The following is a 16940-nucleotide window of genomic DNA, read 5'->3' as shown; positions in this document are numbered from 1 at the left end:
GAAAAAAGTCTGTCCTTCGTTACATCAAATAACCTAGCTTGCACTTTAATATAAAACCACATAGTTGTATTTCACATACTTGAAACCAAAACTGAACTGCATGAAAAAAATTCAGTTTAGAAAAATTCTACTCAATATGAATTTTTTAAAATCAACTTGTAGATGAGAAACAAATATATCTGAATAATGAAAGCTACATATTAACCCATAAAAATTAATCACAATCCAATAATATGTGAAGTTGTTAAAATAAGATTAGTGGGTTCTTAAGTATGGAAGGGAATACAAGATCTAAAAATTAATTTGTATCTCTTTACTTGGTAAATTCCCTGAGAATCAAATGGTATTTTCTTACCTTAATAATATTTCCTTTACTTTGTGACATTATGTGTGATTGATTACTCAATTTTCCCACTTGCCCAGATTTCCAGTGATATCCACTTGACCTTCAGTATATATAAATAGAGGACAAAATGTAATTACTAAATACATTTCTCCTTTTAATGAAAACAAATATATTTTCCCTGTTTGAAGAAATGAAATTCAGTCATTAACATGTAACAGATCACCACGAAAGGAAAATGAAATATCAATAATGCCACGATAGCCTTGGTAATTCTAAAATATAGCTCTACCATATTTGGAACTTTTGAGAAGAAATGAATAAAAGTAAAATGTACCAAACACAGATGAAGAATTTCATTTTTTAGACATTTACAATGACTAACGATACCTTTACTGATTTATAGGAAATTTTGCAGATTGCCATGCAGTTTTAAAAGCTAAGGGTCCACAGGTATAAAGAGGAAAAGGAAGCAAAACAATACCGAAAACAGCAGATGTACTAAGCGATGAATCCCATATTTAAGACTACAGATCAGCTCCCACACTGAAAGGTATAGAGAAGGCAAAGAAGGCGAACTGTTTAGTTGATGGCTTTCAAAGCACTTTTGAGTCTCACAGAATTTTTTGAAGTCAACAGGGCAGAAATCCAATTCTCACTTAAAAAATAATGAGACAAAACTTGGCCAAGGTCACAGAGACAATAAATAATAAAGTCAAGGTCAGAACACTGAACTTCTATCTTCCTGACCAATGAGTGGCAGGTTCTCATTCTGGCTATAACATTTATTATCTTTGTGGCCTTAGAAAAACACTTAACTCTTATGAAAACTCCATCAAGCTTTAGAACATTTTTAAAAACATCCCCAGCTAATGAAAACACACTCTTGAGTCTGATTTCAGGAACTCTGATTCACAGATATTTCATTATCCATCGAGAAGTGCAAACTAAGCTCATCGGATCATTATAATAACAGCAACAAAATATACAATATACTTTGTCACCTGGGATGACATATGACATTGAGATGCTTGATTAAATCAATGTTCTGGTTATTAGAGGGAGTGTATGTATGTGTCATGAGTACTTTCCAAAGAGTCATACTTTAAAGATAAATACTACTGGAGATATAGTAAATTCTGAATTTTCTTTAATCGTTCAGAAGATATTTCATAGATATTTGATGATCATCCCTTGGAGCACCAAACAAAGCAAATTTAATATACAAAAAGCCTGGCAATATTTAGTACCAGCCAAAGCACATGCGACATGAACTGTCATTCTCTGTAGGAAAAAGTTATACATTTTTGAAGCCTATTTGAAAGACAATTTCTCCAATATCTACCAAGATCTAAACTGCATATATACTTTGACCTAAAATTACACAGGTAAGAATTTAACCCTTTGATACTCTTGCATATGTAAGCAAAATATATATATAGAAGCATATTCATGGCAGCATTTATAATTATAAAATAGGGAATATTTAAATAAAGATGTCAAAAATATGCAAAGAAATATTACATAGCCATTAAAAGAATGAGATCACTTGTGTACTATGTGGCAACAGCACTAAGATATATTAAGTAAAAAAAATAGAGTATGAATCATTTTATAGATAACCTCACTTGTACCAACATAAATGACAAGTCAGATATATACACACACATTCATACACACACGCACATATATATACATATATGCTTATACAAAGATAAGATATTTGTGGTGGGGAAAAAAAACCTGAATTATTAAAAGCAGTGCTACAAATGGGCTGGGAGTAGCCCAGAGCAAAGAAGATATCATTTCCTTTACAAAACTATCAATTCTGTTTGATTTGTGTCATATAGATTTATTATTTGTGTAATAAAGGACAATTCTCAGTAAGATGAGCACAGATATAAAGCACAATATTGGAGAGTGCTCATTAATAAAATTTCAGCTAAAGCACATTCATCTAAAAATATTTTAAACATGGGGCGCCTGGGTGGCGCAGTCGGTTAAGCGTCCGACTTCAGCCAGGTCACGATCTCGCGGGGTCCGTGAGTTCGAGCCCCACGTCGGGCTCTGGGCTGATGGCTCAGAGCCTGGAGCCTGTTTCTGATTCTGTGTCTCCCTCTCTCTCTGCCCCTCCCCCGTTCATGCTCTGTCTCTCTCTGTCCCAAAAAATAAATAAACGTTGAAAAAAAAATTTATAAAAATATTTTAAACATACTTGAGGGTTTGAATGATTCTTATATACGAACATGTAAACTCCTGCCTCCCAAAAGTTTTTCATAAATAAAAATGACCTTAAACATAAACTGGTGATCTCCTGTGGATGGCACTTTTATGACAGTAAAGGCTGTGTTGCTGTGCTAAACATCTCAGGCTACGAATGGTTCAGAAGAGTCATGTAAGAAGAGAAATAAGAAAGTGTAAGACCAAAGAACATTCAAACAACAAAACAAAAACAAAAACAAAAAAACAAACACAAGTAATGGTAATTTTAAAAAGCAGCATGCCTTCTATAAAGGACACAAATAGAAAAAGTAGGAGAAATTTAATACTATTTGTTCAACAGGAAAAGCCAGAAATCATTCATTCAAGGCCGATCTTTGTTGAAATGACAAGGATATATGAAACATTTCCTTACACAACTCAGTTTATTCCTCTCAAATCCCCTAAAAATGTCACTTACCCTCTTTCTTCCTTTTCTCTGCTCCAAATTGATTGGAATTCCTGTAGTTTCTTTTCCATTTGTTGGTTCTCCAACTCTAACTGTATCTTCTCCATCCTCAGTTCCTGAGCATTTCTGAGTATTAGTTAAACACAGAATGTTCATTTGTGGGAAACAAACAAAAACAAGGCAAAATAATTTTATGTAATCTTTTCCCCTTAATTAAAATTATGAATAGTAAATAAGTGATTGAGTATCCTAATTACTTCCTTTGCATTCTTTGAAATACAGTTTCTAAAGTTAGCATTTGCCTCCCATTAACATTCTCCTTAAGGTATGTAACTCTTCAAATGTCAGATTTTTGTTTTTCCTATTACACTGCGAGAGATTTCAAATCATAATTCACTTTCCATATGAACTCTGTCTTCGTATATGCACAAATATCTATACTATATAAATAGAAAGCAAAAGACAAAACATTTTCTAATTTTCATACTGCCTTTCCTCTAAAGAATTCAAGGAGTTGGAAGACTACTGTTTAAAGTATCTAATCTTTTCTTGGGGCGCCTGGGTGGCGCAGTCGGTTAAGCGTCCGACTTCAGCCAGGTCACGATCTCGCGGTCTGTGGGTTCGAGCCCCGCGTCGGGCTCTGGGCTGATGGCTCAGAGCCTGGAGCCTGTTTCCGATTCTGTGTCTCCCTCTCTCTCTGCCCCTCCCCCGTTCATGCTCTGTCTCTCTCTGTCCCAAAAATAAATAAACGTTGAAAAAAAAAATTTTAAAGTATCTAATCTTTTCTCTACAGAATACACATTTTTGCTGACCTGATCATCTTAGAAACCTTCAATAAATTTCTACCTCTATGTTGTATAATACAAAGAAAGCAAGAAAGAGAATGAGAGAGAGAGAGAGAGAGAGAGAGAGAGAGAGAGAGAGAGAGAAAGAAAGAAAGAAAGAAAGAGAGAGAAAGAAAGAAAAAGAAAGGGAGAAAGCAGAGCCTGTTTAGGGCCTATTAGGGAGAAAGCACCCATTGAGGGCCTCTGTACAAAAGCTATTACATTAAAGGGAACTGGGCCAAGTCTCACCTATTGTTTCCTCTGAAAGAAAGCAGTAAAAAAAGAACTTTTTGAGGACAGAGGAGAGCCCCCTTACAGATTCTTGTGCAAGAGATTTTGATAATAATACCTGAAGCTCATCGAACATTTGACACAAGCCATTTTCTTCATTTCACAGTTCTGGTCTCTTGTCAGTATTAGTTACTGTGTTCAATAGGTCTATGCCAACCTAGTTCTCTAGCTTTTATTATCTATCATGAGTTTAAATCTCTTTCATCGTTATTACATTAGTGTTTGACTATAATCAAGTAGTGTGCGTCCCCAAGGATTCAATGACAAGCAATCAAAATAAGAATAATGGAAATGAGAAAAGGCCGCTAACTTATATAAACAGTCACCAAAAAGCAAGCACCAAAGCGGACACAATCCAGAGAGGTACATGGAAAGTTAAAGGAGGCAAACCACTCTGCCAGTGGGTTCAGAGAAGCTGGTAAAGATACTGATGGAGAGGCACTATTTTCACTTTATTCATTCCACAAGGAGTACTTCAGCCCTTAGTACAAACAAGGACTGTAGTGACAGGACATCTAATAGGAGGTGAGAGGATATGAGACCCAGTGGAGATTCCAGTACAGAGAGGAACACAGACACACATGAAGGTAAACGAAATATGGTTATAATGGTGCTGTCACTGGAGAAGTACCTGGAGGTACCTGAACACACAGGGCACATGCCCAGCTGAAGGGATGGCAAGAGCAGTTCCTGGAGAAAGTGAGGTCTGAGCTGAGCCTCAGGGATGAAAGGACCTTGGGGAAGTCAAAGGGAAGTGGTGAGAGCAATGTTCTAAGAAGAGAGAAAAGTGTGGGCACAGGGAGAAACAGGTGATATGTGGGTCAAGGCCCCAGAGGTTCCACATGACCAGGCATTCTGTGAAGGAAGTGAAAGTGGTAAGAAATGGAATTGCTGATGTGGAGGGTGACCAGATCATGAAGGGCCATGTAGGCCATGATGAGGATTTGTATTCTGTAAGTGATGAGAACCATCAAAGGTTTTTAACAGAATTGATTTTAGAAAGATCACTCTGACTACAGAATGGAAAATTAGAGGGTGTAAGGCTGAAAGGCAAGTCAAGGCCGCCAGTTGGGATACTATTTCAAGAAGCCTAATAATAGAGAGATGATGCTGGTCTGACTGGATAGAGACAATGGAGAGAAAAATGGGAGAATTTGACAACTCTAAGGAAATAGAATTAACTGGACTTGGAGACTGACCAGAAGCAGGAGACTCACCAGGAAAGAGAAAGGAAAGAATCTAAGACAATCATAGGGTTCTTACTCGGGCAACCAGGAGGATAATGATGCCTAGATCACTTTGCAATGGAATGGGGACATAGTTTAGGATTGATACCTGAGCTGGTCTCCCCGCCCAAAGTCTCAATGGCCCACAACACTTTTCACATGGCTTCCAGAGGAAGAGTTTGAAGAGTACAAATGTGATTGTGTTACTCACTTGCTTAGAAAACTTTTAATGTTTTTGAAGTCCCCACTGTGGTAGAGGAAAGGAATGAGACTGGAAAAAAAAAAAAAAGAAAAAACCAGCTTACTGACCAAGTGTTCAAGTTGATGGGATGCTATGGGTCTGAAATAAGACATGCGTTCCTCCTGGAAACAGCTTCAGACACAGAGTGGGGTGGAGCGGGGGTGGGGGAGGGGCATGTGGTGCAGGTAAGGCCACTGAGGAAAACTAAGGTTGATCCTGCAGAAACCAGGTCAACCCAACAAATGCAAGGGCCAGAAATAACCTACTGAAATGAGCTGAGGGCTGGGAAAGAGGAAGACAAATGTTGGAGAACACCAAAATGTCAGACAAGGTCAAGATAATCATTAAGATAGTATCAAATGAGCAGAGGCTTGGAATAAGGAAAGGGTAAGAAAGGGAACTCCAAAGATGTTAACATAGAGTGGGTGTTCCTGTCCTAGCTTTTGTAGGTTGCTGATCATGGGTGGATCAGAAACCTAAAGGCCATGAAACAGTGATTCCCCCTCCCTTCCAAAATAAATTCCAAACTCCTTAGTGTGGCACAGAGGTTAATTTACTATCTATACAATCCTTCCCTTCTCTCCAACTCTGTGCTCTGTCCCATAAATTGCTGCATGTGTCTGAAAGTTCCCAAAGTATGTGGCCTCTGTGCCTTTGCCCAAGTTTTCCCCAGTAACTACCCAAATGACTGCATCTTTCAGGCAAAGCTTGGTGACCTCCTCACCCCTGCCCCAGCAGTTTATGCTTTCTCATCATACCATGCTTCACAACATACTGTAAATGTGATTCTATCTATTCACATCCTCCACAAGCTACCTGAGAGCAAAGGTTGTGTCTTCTTACTTTTATGTCCACCATTCCCTATCACAGTGTGTGGAATACATGCAATTAATGTTTGTTGGATGAATGGTTTATAAGTATATAAACACAGACTTGAAACATATGACCATAATCAAATTATGTACGTCCCCTTTTCTTTTTACACAAAAAAAGGAAAATTGGTAATAGTAGCAATGGGATTGCTCTCCCTCCCACCAAAAAATGGTAAAAATAATACAGATGATACTGAACAATAGGAGTTTGAACTGCATGGGTCCACTTACACACAATTGTTTTTGATAAATACAGTACGGTATTGTCTTTTCCCTTCTTTTTGAATTTCTTAATAACATTTTCTTCTCTTTAGCTTACTTTTTTGTAAGAATACATTATATAACACATATAACATACAAAATATGCATTAATTGACTATTTATACTACCCATAAGGTCTCTAGTCAAGAGTAGGCTATTGGTTGTTAAGTTTTGAGGGTGTCAAAAGTTCTGTGTGGATTTTTGACTGTGCTAGGGGGTTAGTGTCCCCAATCCTTGTTGTTGTTCAAGGGTGAACTGTACTGAGATTGCCATATATTTGTATAACATTTTCCAGCTTACACATGCTCTTACACACAGTTATCTCAAAAGTGAAGGAAGAATTAGGAAAGTCTGAAGACACTGAATAACCACAGGACTGTTGATCTGATTCAGGGAACTCAAAACAGATTAAAAACTGACAGTCTGGGGGCACTTGGGTGACTCAGTTGGTTGAGCGTCCGACCTCAGTTCAGGTCATGATCCCACCATCCGTGAATTTGAGCCCCGCGTCAGGCTCTGTGTCGACAGCTTGGAGCCTGGAACCTGCTTCATATTCTGTGTCTCCCTCTCTCTCTGTCCCTCCCCCCACTGCATCTTGCTCTCTCTCTCTCTCTCTGTCTCTCTCTCTCAAAAATAAAAACATTAAAAACAAATTTTAATTGACAGTCTGTCCCCAACCCAGACTGACTGACCCTTACTGATTTCTGAGAGGAAGGCCTTGGGAATTTCCAGTGACACTAGATGATCTCAAAGGGAAGCAGTATATTGAAACTTCCCATACCCCTGCCATGTCATAAAATTCCCAAGATACCAGAATTGCCTGGTTCTAGCTGAATGCATTCACAAGGCAATCCAAGACAGATGGTATCCTTCCAAGACAAAGATGAATTCAACATACTGTCCCTTAATAGGTGAAGTGCAGGGATAGTTAGTACCCTCTATTCTCTATTTAAAGGTCTCTCAGCCCAACAGTCTCCGGAAATTTCAGGGTCTTTCAGTTTCTTTAGGGTGATTCTTTTTAATTCTGAATAAGTGTCACAAAACTATTTGTAACTTTCTGTTCGACTGCTTCAATAGTCAATAAACCCAAACTTCATTTATCACTTTTCATTTTGATATTGTGGCAGAAATAATTTTAGTCCTCATTTTTTAAACTATTAGGGATTTAAAATATTTCAAACCTACTCTCTTATAGATAAAAATGCACCGATGTAAAGAAAATGGAGGAAAGAACTCAAAAATTTAAGTTCAACTCTACACAGCCTCATATAAAAAAATACTTTAAATTACAGAAATGTTAGCAATTATTTTTATTTAAGTAATAAATATATATACACTTACTTGTATTTTAGTTTTATGGAATTTCCAGGTTTCCCCCATGGAAGAACTACAAAATCTTTGGTGTTCATGATTACTGCCTTTTTTTTTCCCCCACTGTCTTGATATTATCTAAAAATTATTGTGATTTGCAAAAACGTCTGAAAAAGTAGACAAAAGAATAATGTCAGAGTAAAGCATTTAAATTACAAATTCAAAACTACATACAATTCAGACAGGTTTTAAAAACAGAAATTGTTATGAAGGGAAAAAGTTGAATCAAAGGCTAAACAATAAATACACATATGCTAAATATATAAGTTTGACAAATATTGATATACTAATGAAGTTATAAATATAGCATATATGATGGAATTAAAATTTTACCAATAATTATATAGCAAAAGACTGTGGACATAGTCGATTGAAAGTGAAGAATGTGGGGCGCCTGGGTGGCTCAGTCGGTTAAGTGTCCGACTTCGGCTCAGTTCATGATCCCATGGTTCGTGGGTTCAAGCCCCGCGTTGGGCTCTGCTGAATGCTTGCTACTTGCTCGGAGCCAGAAGCCTGCTTCAGTTCTGTGTCTCCTTCTCTCTCTGCCCCTCCCCCACTCGTGCTCTGTCTCTCAAAAATAAATAAATGTAAAAAATAAAAAAATTAAAAAGGAAAGTGAAGAATGTACTCATTAAGACAAGTACATACTCTGTCTCTCTCTATGGTAAAGAGTATAAAAATATAAATCAGGTTTTGTTTTCATCCAAAAATAATATCCAAGGCTAAATATAGGAAAAGGAAAAGAACCTTAGAGATACAATCCAAACTCAAAACCTTTTTTTGTTCATATGTGGTAATATAAAATGAGAATTAAGGTATGTAATAATTACCCAAAGGCATTCTAATATCCTCATTCATCAAAGAAAATTTTAATGATGCTCTTTGCCTAAGATCAGAAATTAGCATATTTAGAAAGAATTTTTCAACAAGAAATGAAACAAAGAAGATTTTCTGCCTAACTCCAAGTTAACCAGAAAATTAAATTATTCAGAACACCCTATTTCCTGAGTATCCCAATTATTCACGGTTCTATAATAATTTAGTCTGTAATGCTGAATTACTGAATCACATGCACAACCATTAGGTTTTTATACGAATAAAAATTTCCAAATTCTGAACGCCCTTAAAGAAATATGAGGGCCATTGCCATAGAGTCCATAGTCTTAAATAGACAAACCATTTGATGCTGCTGGTTTTTATATGTGTTCCTATGTACTTAAAACCCCTATAAATATTTCCTAAGCTCTGCTATATGCAAGGCACTGTGTTAAGAGGCATGGAGTCAAGGCCCAAGGAGATCTGTTGACTGGCTCAAATGGCATAGAGTCAAAAGGGCATATAAGACCTACATATAAAAGCCACAAAATAGGGTAGAAATTATAAAGTCCATAAAACTTACAGATGTGATAATATAAGAAGAGAGAGAGAATTCAAGCTGGCTAGGATTTAAAGTGGCATTTTGAGGAGAATGGGGGCTTATATAAAAAGATATGGACTGGATGAACACTTCACACTATGAGAAAGAACAGCTCTTGAATGGAGACTAATGACTGGCTCCATTTGGTTGATATTCGGGTTACATGGAAGGGGAAAAGTAGGCATAAATTTGGACATTTAGGCTGCAGCTCAATAATGAGTGGCTTTAAATGCCAAGTTAAGGCATTTGGAATTCAATATGTAGCTAATAAGAGGCACTGAAAGTTTTAGAGGGAGAACAGAAAATAAGTCTAGAAGCTTGGCTCGAAAACTTAAGGAGAGAAGGCATCAGAATAGGAGTAACCAAATGGAAGGTTATTGTCACATGGAAGTCTACATAATCAAATGTGCAATTCTTCAGTTTTGTTCCTTTGGGACACTATATCATAATTTCAATGATGCAACCACTGATCAAGACATTTTTGGAATACCTCTTTGAAACCTCCTGCAGAGTCTGTCATATATACCCAACAAACATACAAATCTACTTTGTTGTGCCTCATTTAAAACTAAAAATTATAGCACTATATGCTAACTAATTTGGATGTAAATTTAAAAAAATAAAAAATTAAATTAAAAAAACAATATTGTTTGGCAGGAGTGAATACTTTATTCATTCAAATCTAGTTTCAAGTTATTCTACCTCCAAAAAATCAAATCTACCCTGAAAGGGTAGATTTTTACTACCTTGGAGAAAATTCTGAAGGAATTTATTTCTGAAGATAATTTCAAATAGAATTATACAAAATAATTTTATATTATAAGAAATGTAGTAGATGCATCATAAGCCTAAGTGTATTTGTGCCTTCAATAAACACTTGTGTTTGTTTTTTTTTTTTTTTAATTTTTTTTCAAGTATTCACTTTTGAGAGAGGGAGAGAAAGAGAGCCGGGGAGGGGCAGAGAGAGAGGGAGACACAGAATCCAAAGCAGGCTCCAGGCTCTGAGCTGTCAGCACAGAGCCAGACACGGGGCTCAAACTCCCAAAAACGTGAGATCATGACCTGAGCTGAAGTTGGATGTTCAACCAACTGAGCCACCCAGGCACCCCCGGTAAACATTTATGTAGCTACTCCTTCCTGACCTGTTTATGGGTACTGATATCACAATGGTAAACAAGATACAGTGTTTTCCCTCAAAGAACTCAAAATCAAAGGGAAAGCCACACAATGACAATACCATGGAACATGCCAACAGAAGGAAATACTTAGGAGGGACATTTAACTCGGACTCGTTTCTTAAGTACCAAGTCCTCTCTCTCAAAGCTAAAATGAATGTCAAAGAAAACTAAAGATAACCCCTGGAAAACTAAGATTTGGTTTGCTTTTGCGGAGGGAGGATACATCATCTTCTACCCCTTCCTTGTAGGTAAAAACTTTGTCTCACTTAAAAAAGACTTCAGGAATAATCCTACTCAAAAAGAGTCTCTATCTCTTTTTGATCATTATTTGGAAATCCAACTGCTGGACCCTAAGTCTACTGTGATAAATTTTTCAAGAAAACTTTCATACTGTTATCATTGCCACCATTATCAAAAAATAAAGTCAAAAATTATGCATGGGTTTTTAACTGTGTGGGGTGCTGGTGCGCCTAATCCCCCACATTGTTCAATGGTCAGCTGTATATGTACGTATGCATAAAGCTGAACGTACACATGAAGACTGAAATGAATAAAAAAAGTCTGTAAATTTCATTAGGATGAGATGATTCAGATTTATAGCTCTGCTGATAATGTGATTTAACAAATAAATGGTCTTATTTGGGGGCATTTCACTTCATTGAATGCAATTAGTAAGGCTCCCTCTCAGTTAAATGTTTTATCAAGTCACACACATAAGCCAATTTTCTTGTATGAAGAGAAAAGCAAGATTATAATTGTGAGTCATGCTGTTCCGCCTGTTTCCTTTCGTAAAACCAACAGAGAATTAGTCACCTTTCTTGGGACAGCAAGGAGATAATAATGTCAGCAGGAAGAATAGGAAAGCACAAAACTTTAGTCATTTAATGGAATCAGGGAAATAGAGATAAACTCCCTATTATGCAAACTTTGTAGTTCCACTTGTCCTTAGGTGACTCAATTTTTTTCTGATAATTAAATACCAAAGGTTTAATAGTTATTTGGAAAATGTTCTTGTTAACTGACTTATTAGACTGCATCATTTTTCTGTCCCCAACCTGTTTCTCCCCACAGGTGTACAGATACCATGACCCAATATTGTCCATGATGGTTTGATTCTCCTTCTACATAAGTTCTCATCCTGGGAATGCAACTCAAGCATCAAGGCTGGCTACCACAGAATGGAAACAAGGAAATTATGATGATTTATACTCCTAGAAACTCAGAGTATTTATCAAGAGTTGCCATAGTCTTCTAGAGAATTTGCCATGACACCACTGGCAGAATGGGAGGTTTGGGAAACCACTGTTTTCAAGATAGGACAGTTTTTGTAACTGAAAACTTATCTAAGATTAGCTGATTAGTCTAACGACCTGAAATCATCTTAGACTTGAAAATTCAAAAGCCAATAAATAAGAATTTTTCCTTACTTTGACACATATTTTAAGGTCCAAAAGCCAACTCTCTTGGATGGACTAATATGTTTGCCATAGCACTTAGATACCCAAGCAAGAAATATTAAATAAAAATGAATTTCGATAAAAATGGTAGTTTTAAATTCTTAAAAAGAATTGTATCCTTACTCTAAATTTATATATATATATATATATATATATATATATATATTTAAATATTTTTAAAAATCTAAGGAAAAGACTGATAATACATGATCCCTGGCATAGTGTCTTGTGCTTTAGTGGCCCACTAAATAAATATATGCCATTTTCTACTAGCACAGGCCATGAAAGTAAATCAGGTGCTGACTTCTCAGCTGCACTTAACCTTTCAGCCAACCAACACAGCTGATAAACGCTGCTTCAGGGTATTAAATAGTGCCCATGGAACCCATTTTTTTTTTTTACCTTATATATGAAGGTTCCATTGAGAGCAATTAAGGAAGTTTGCTTTCACTCTCAAGGGGCAAGGTATCTTTTTAAAATAGTTGTCAACTAAAAATGATAAGTAATGTTAAAAGATGCTAGGTTTAAGTTCAGAGGACCTCTGTGTTAGAGTGGTCTCTGAGCCTGTTTATCCATGTATTAAATGATAAGAATTCCACCCCCACCCAATTTGCAGGATATCAAACAAAAGGACTCTAATTTATGGTCTGTAAATCACCGGGCTCCTTAAGGGCCACCAGAGAGCTCCGGGTTCAGAGAAGGGGCAGCGTTAGAAACTACCCTGAGAAGGGAATGAGGGAACATCAAAGTTTTTCTCAAACCACAGCTTCTCTGACTTCATCGGTTTTCATAAGGAGCCTCTGAGTCAGATTTAATATAAAAAAACTCCTCAATAGCTTAAAAAATGTTTTAAAGGCACAACGTAAATCAATACACAATTATTATCAACTGAAAACTTCGTATGATTACAAATAGCAATGAAAGTATTTAATTCATAAATTAAATTCAGAATCCTAAGCTCTTTTATATTTATCTATCCTACCCATTCTCATACAATCCACTATTATCCTAAGTGGTCTCTTCTGAATACCTTAGAAATGGGAAAATTAAGGAAAGATTGGTGACAAAGCCAGAAAGTACAGTTTTATTCCCAGTCCTGTTAGCTCTTAAGACTTGAAATCTAAATTGTTCTACATCCTTAAAATGATGAATTCATATCATTCATATTCTTCTCCCTTTCATATTCTTAACCTGTCATTAAAAGGAAATGTAGAGAAAGAACTGTTTGGCATCAGATTACCTTCTAAATTTTACAGTAATGTTTTTAAACACCGGTGAAAACCTTTTGGGTTTCAAATTGCCTCCATGTAATACAAGGTTATAAATTTCTTCTCTAAAACTTTTCCCCTTACCCAGAAGGAAAAAAAAAATTACTCATCTGCTCTGTTTGGTACTTGAGAGCTTCAATTATGCATTCTAATTTTCCTAAGCATTATGCTTTATTTTCCACTTTTCTGCTCACCAAGTTTTATTCCATTCATTGCCAGGTTGGAAGGCCACCTCTACGATGCAGATTTCTTCCATCAAAAGTGGACTTCTCTTTCTGTAAGAACATCATGCGTATTACACTCATTTGCTATTATATGCTTCCTTGTGCTATTTTTTCGGCTTTGCTTTTATAGGTGTGGTTTCCGTGAGCATCCCAAATATTTGAGGGCAGTCCTGCCACTGATCTTTGAATCCCCAGCAATTAGAAGAGTGCCTACATACAACATACTGCCAATAATAATATGCTAACTTTTAAATATTTATCTTTTTCCTACTGCTTTGAACTTATTGCGCAATCTTATGAAAAAAAATTAAACACCCTCTTTCCCACTTCAAAATCTTTTTCTTTTTTCCATGTATCCTACCAGACTCTGGTGAACATTCAACAAATATAGGAACACCTCTTCTGTGCCAGGTATCAGATTAAGCTCTGGAAAACAAGGTGAGCCAAACAGGTATAGTACCAATCCTCACTGAACTTGTAGTCTGGCGAAAAGAGTAGGAAAACATTAAAAAGCAAATAAAGTAACTGTAGGAAGTACGAAGTGTTTTGAAAGAAATAGACAAAAGACTTAGCTACCTACAAATAAATGTGTAATGCAACTGGAAATATCATGGGAGGTCAGGCAGGCCTCTATGTAGGTTATAAAATAAGGTGATACAAAATGTGGGCTTTTGTTCTTATTTTTGTTTTCATTTTCCATAAGCATACAGTTTGCATAGTTTTAATCCTGTGTAGCTTCAAATATATACGACTTTTTAATGAGTCTTGCTAACTCTGGATTTAAAAAGTCAGGCTATAAGAAAGAAAATACATAACTGAACCCATATATGAGCACCTGTAGTGCCGATTTGGGGAGAGAAGGAAAAAAAAAAAAAAACTCCCACAGCTTCAGATTTCTTAGGAATCTGCCACCCCTCACCTTGGGAAGCACGGACTTCTATAATACAGCGGGTGCCTGTGGCCACCCAGGCAGAAAGCAAGCTACAAAAGGGGACGTCCTACTGGATTGCCACAGAACCAAATTTCTCATAAGGCACCCCTGACTTCAAAGGATAAAAAAAAAAAAGGGTAGAGTTTGAAAAGGTCAGGTTGTAGAGGGGGTATAATTGACAAGGCCCCGGTTTTCTTGCCTGGGGGTTCACTCTCGGTTCACCTCACGGGCTGGAAACTTCTTTGTTTATAGAAAAAGAGTTTTATCCTGAGGCCAAGGCCGTGTCTTGCCGCCCGTGGGCCTGGCACTGTGTCGGGCACACGGCAGCGCTCAGCAAACACCTACAGGGCCGGCGCCCCAGCCCCACCCGGAACCCGGTCTACTTTCCCGCCGTCCCGCCATGCTCCCCGCACCCGGCGGACCCGTCGGTCGCCACTCCGCCCCGCCGCCCGCCCACCATAGTCATCTGCAACCTGCTGACCCACCTGGAGACCCCAGCCGCCTGCGTCACCACCGCCTGCTGGAGCTATCCGGAGCTTCCGCCTCGGTCTCCTTGGTTACCGCGTTGACTCGGTAGCCATAGCAACCAGAACACTTGGTCCTGCCGCCATTGACCAGCAGAGGGCACAAAGGAGCCCTGACGCGAGTGGGAAGCAGGGAGAGGAGCTGAAAGAAGAGAGGAGAGAGAGAGAAGAGAATGCAAGAGAGCAGGGACAGGGAAAGGACCTTCTCAGAAAGGACAGGGCTGAGAAACCCAGCAGGCCTTGAAGGCTTCCTGCTGGAAGGGCTCCTGCCACATTCCAACCACTCTTCTAAGAGTTTTATCTGTAATATTTAATTCATCCTCTTGACGGCCCAACTTATACCTAAGAAAATCAAGGCACAGAAAGTTTGAATAACGACCCAAAATTACAAAACTAGAAAATGGCAGACCCAAGAAGAATAACCCAAGCAGTTTAGAACTCCCACATATGTGCTGTGTTCAACTGATTATCAAAGGTCACAATAGGTAAAACCAATACTAGAATCTAGGGCTCAAGAGCTTTCTTTATACCCAAATATATGACCCATGGTGTGTGCGAATCTAATATACAGGGAGAGAGGGAGAGAGAGATAATCAACCCATGCTTCTCACACTTTTCTGTTCCAGTCACCTGTGGTGAAATTTTTTGCTTCCTAAATATGCTGTAGTTTTTTTTTTTAATCTCTATTTTATATGCTTCAAGTAGGATATGTGGTTGGTTCTGCAGTCAGTTGGTGTAAAAGCTTCTATCTCATCCACAGTGTTATCTATCTTGTAACTGGAGTAATAATCTCAACTATTATGGTTAAGATACTAAATTTGCACCACTGTTTTCCACATTAATGTGTCTGCCAATACACATTTAAGAACACATCTAATATCTTCCCCTGGCAAATTCAGTTGTATAAGACTTAACTAGCATAGATAAGAAAAAAGACACAATGATGTGGCTATGATTCTGGACTTTGAAATTAAGGCAGACCTGAGTTTGAGTCCTGGTCCTGCCACAACTTACCTGTTGTGTGACCTTGAGTGAGATATAAAACTCAGTTTGATTGATTAAATAATAATACGCTTAGTGCATACATAGTATAGTTTGGAAGAGTAACTGAAACAATGTATATTAAGTCTTTAGCACTAAACCAGGCCCACAGTTGGCACTGAATAAATGGTTAAAAAAAATGGTGATCGTGGTATAGCTACAGTGATTGTCATCTAAGTGCTCACGGCATAAATTCACCAACTCCTTTCGTGAAATCTAATACAATGACAACTTTCAAATGGACATATAATATTGCTAGAATTTTCTTATGCAGGACTGTTTTCCAGACGTGCTCTTCAAATTACCAGGAAAGATATTTTCAGTGTGTATCCATTCATTTGTCCATTCATTAATTCATTTAACAAATATTTATTGAAAGTTCACTCTTCTACACCTCGGAAATACTGCAGTGAAGAAAACATAGCACCCCTGTTATCAAACTTGTAATTTAGTAGGGGCAGAAAGACAATATAAAATCATACAAATATATGTCAAGTGCTTTGAAAAAAACAAAGCAGAATAAAGAAACAGAAAACAATTAAGATTTCACATTTAGGTTAGAAGGTCAGGGAAGTCCCAAAATGCAGGGAGAGAGGAAGACATGGGACAATCAGGGCCAGGAACATTCCAGACAGAGGGAAGAGCAAACCAACTTCAGTCTGGACCCAATCAATAGCAGTATTTTGCATAAAACCTCTGATTACTTCTGTACAGCACATTTTTACTTTAAAAAGGAATTCTTACCATGTACTTCTGGTGCAATCGTAAAATTAAACTCATAAAAATAATGTATACAATATTCT

The 16940-nt window shown here is 37.4% G+C and overlaps 1 protein-coding gene across 2 annotated transcripts in view; it reads right to left on the bottom strand.

Moving 5' to 3' along the window:
• The window catches only part of ZBBX (zinc finger B-box domain containing), a 116693-nt gene extending 101558 nt beyond the window's left edge, over positions 1 to 15135 (bottom strand). Inside the window, exons 1-5 of one of the 2 annotated variants that reach the window (XM_043594971.1) lie at positions 15058 to 15135; positions 13612 to 13692; positions 8068 to 8204; positions 3024 to 3137; positions 356 to 446 (exon numbers count right to left, since the gene is read on the bottom strand). In XM_043594971.1, the coding sequence (XP_043450906.1) occupies positions 356 to 446; positions 3024 to 3137; positions 8068 to 8135 (273 nt within the window). In that variant the 5' untranslated portion in view covers positions 8136 to 8204; positions 13612 to 13692; positions 15058 to 15135. Of the gene's footprint in view, positions 1 to 355; positions 447 to 3023; positions 3138 to 8067; positions 8205 to 13611; positions 13693 to 14002; positions 14128 to 15057 lie in introns of those variants that run through there. The other variant, XM_043594973.1, reaches the window with a different exon arrangement.
• Positions 15136 to 16940: the final 1805 nt, after the last annotated feature.

This window comes from Prionailurus bengalensis, chromosome C2 (genome assembly GCF_016509475.1).
Source record: "Prionailurus bengalensis isolate Pbe53 chromosome C2, Fcat_Pben_1.1_paternal_pri, whole genome shotgun sequence".
In the NCBI taxonomy this organism is placed as follows: domain Eukaryota; kingdom Metazoa; phylum Chordata; class Mammalia; order Carnivora; family Felidae; genus Prionailurus; species Prionailurus bengalensis.
Note: the sequence above shows the minus strand (reverse complement) of the source record. Positions and strands in the feature narration are given on the sequence as shown.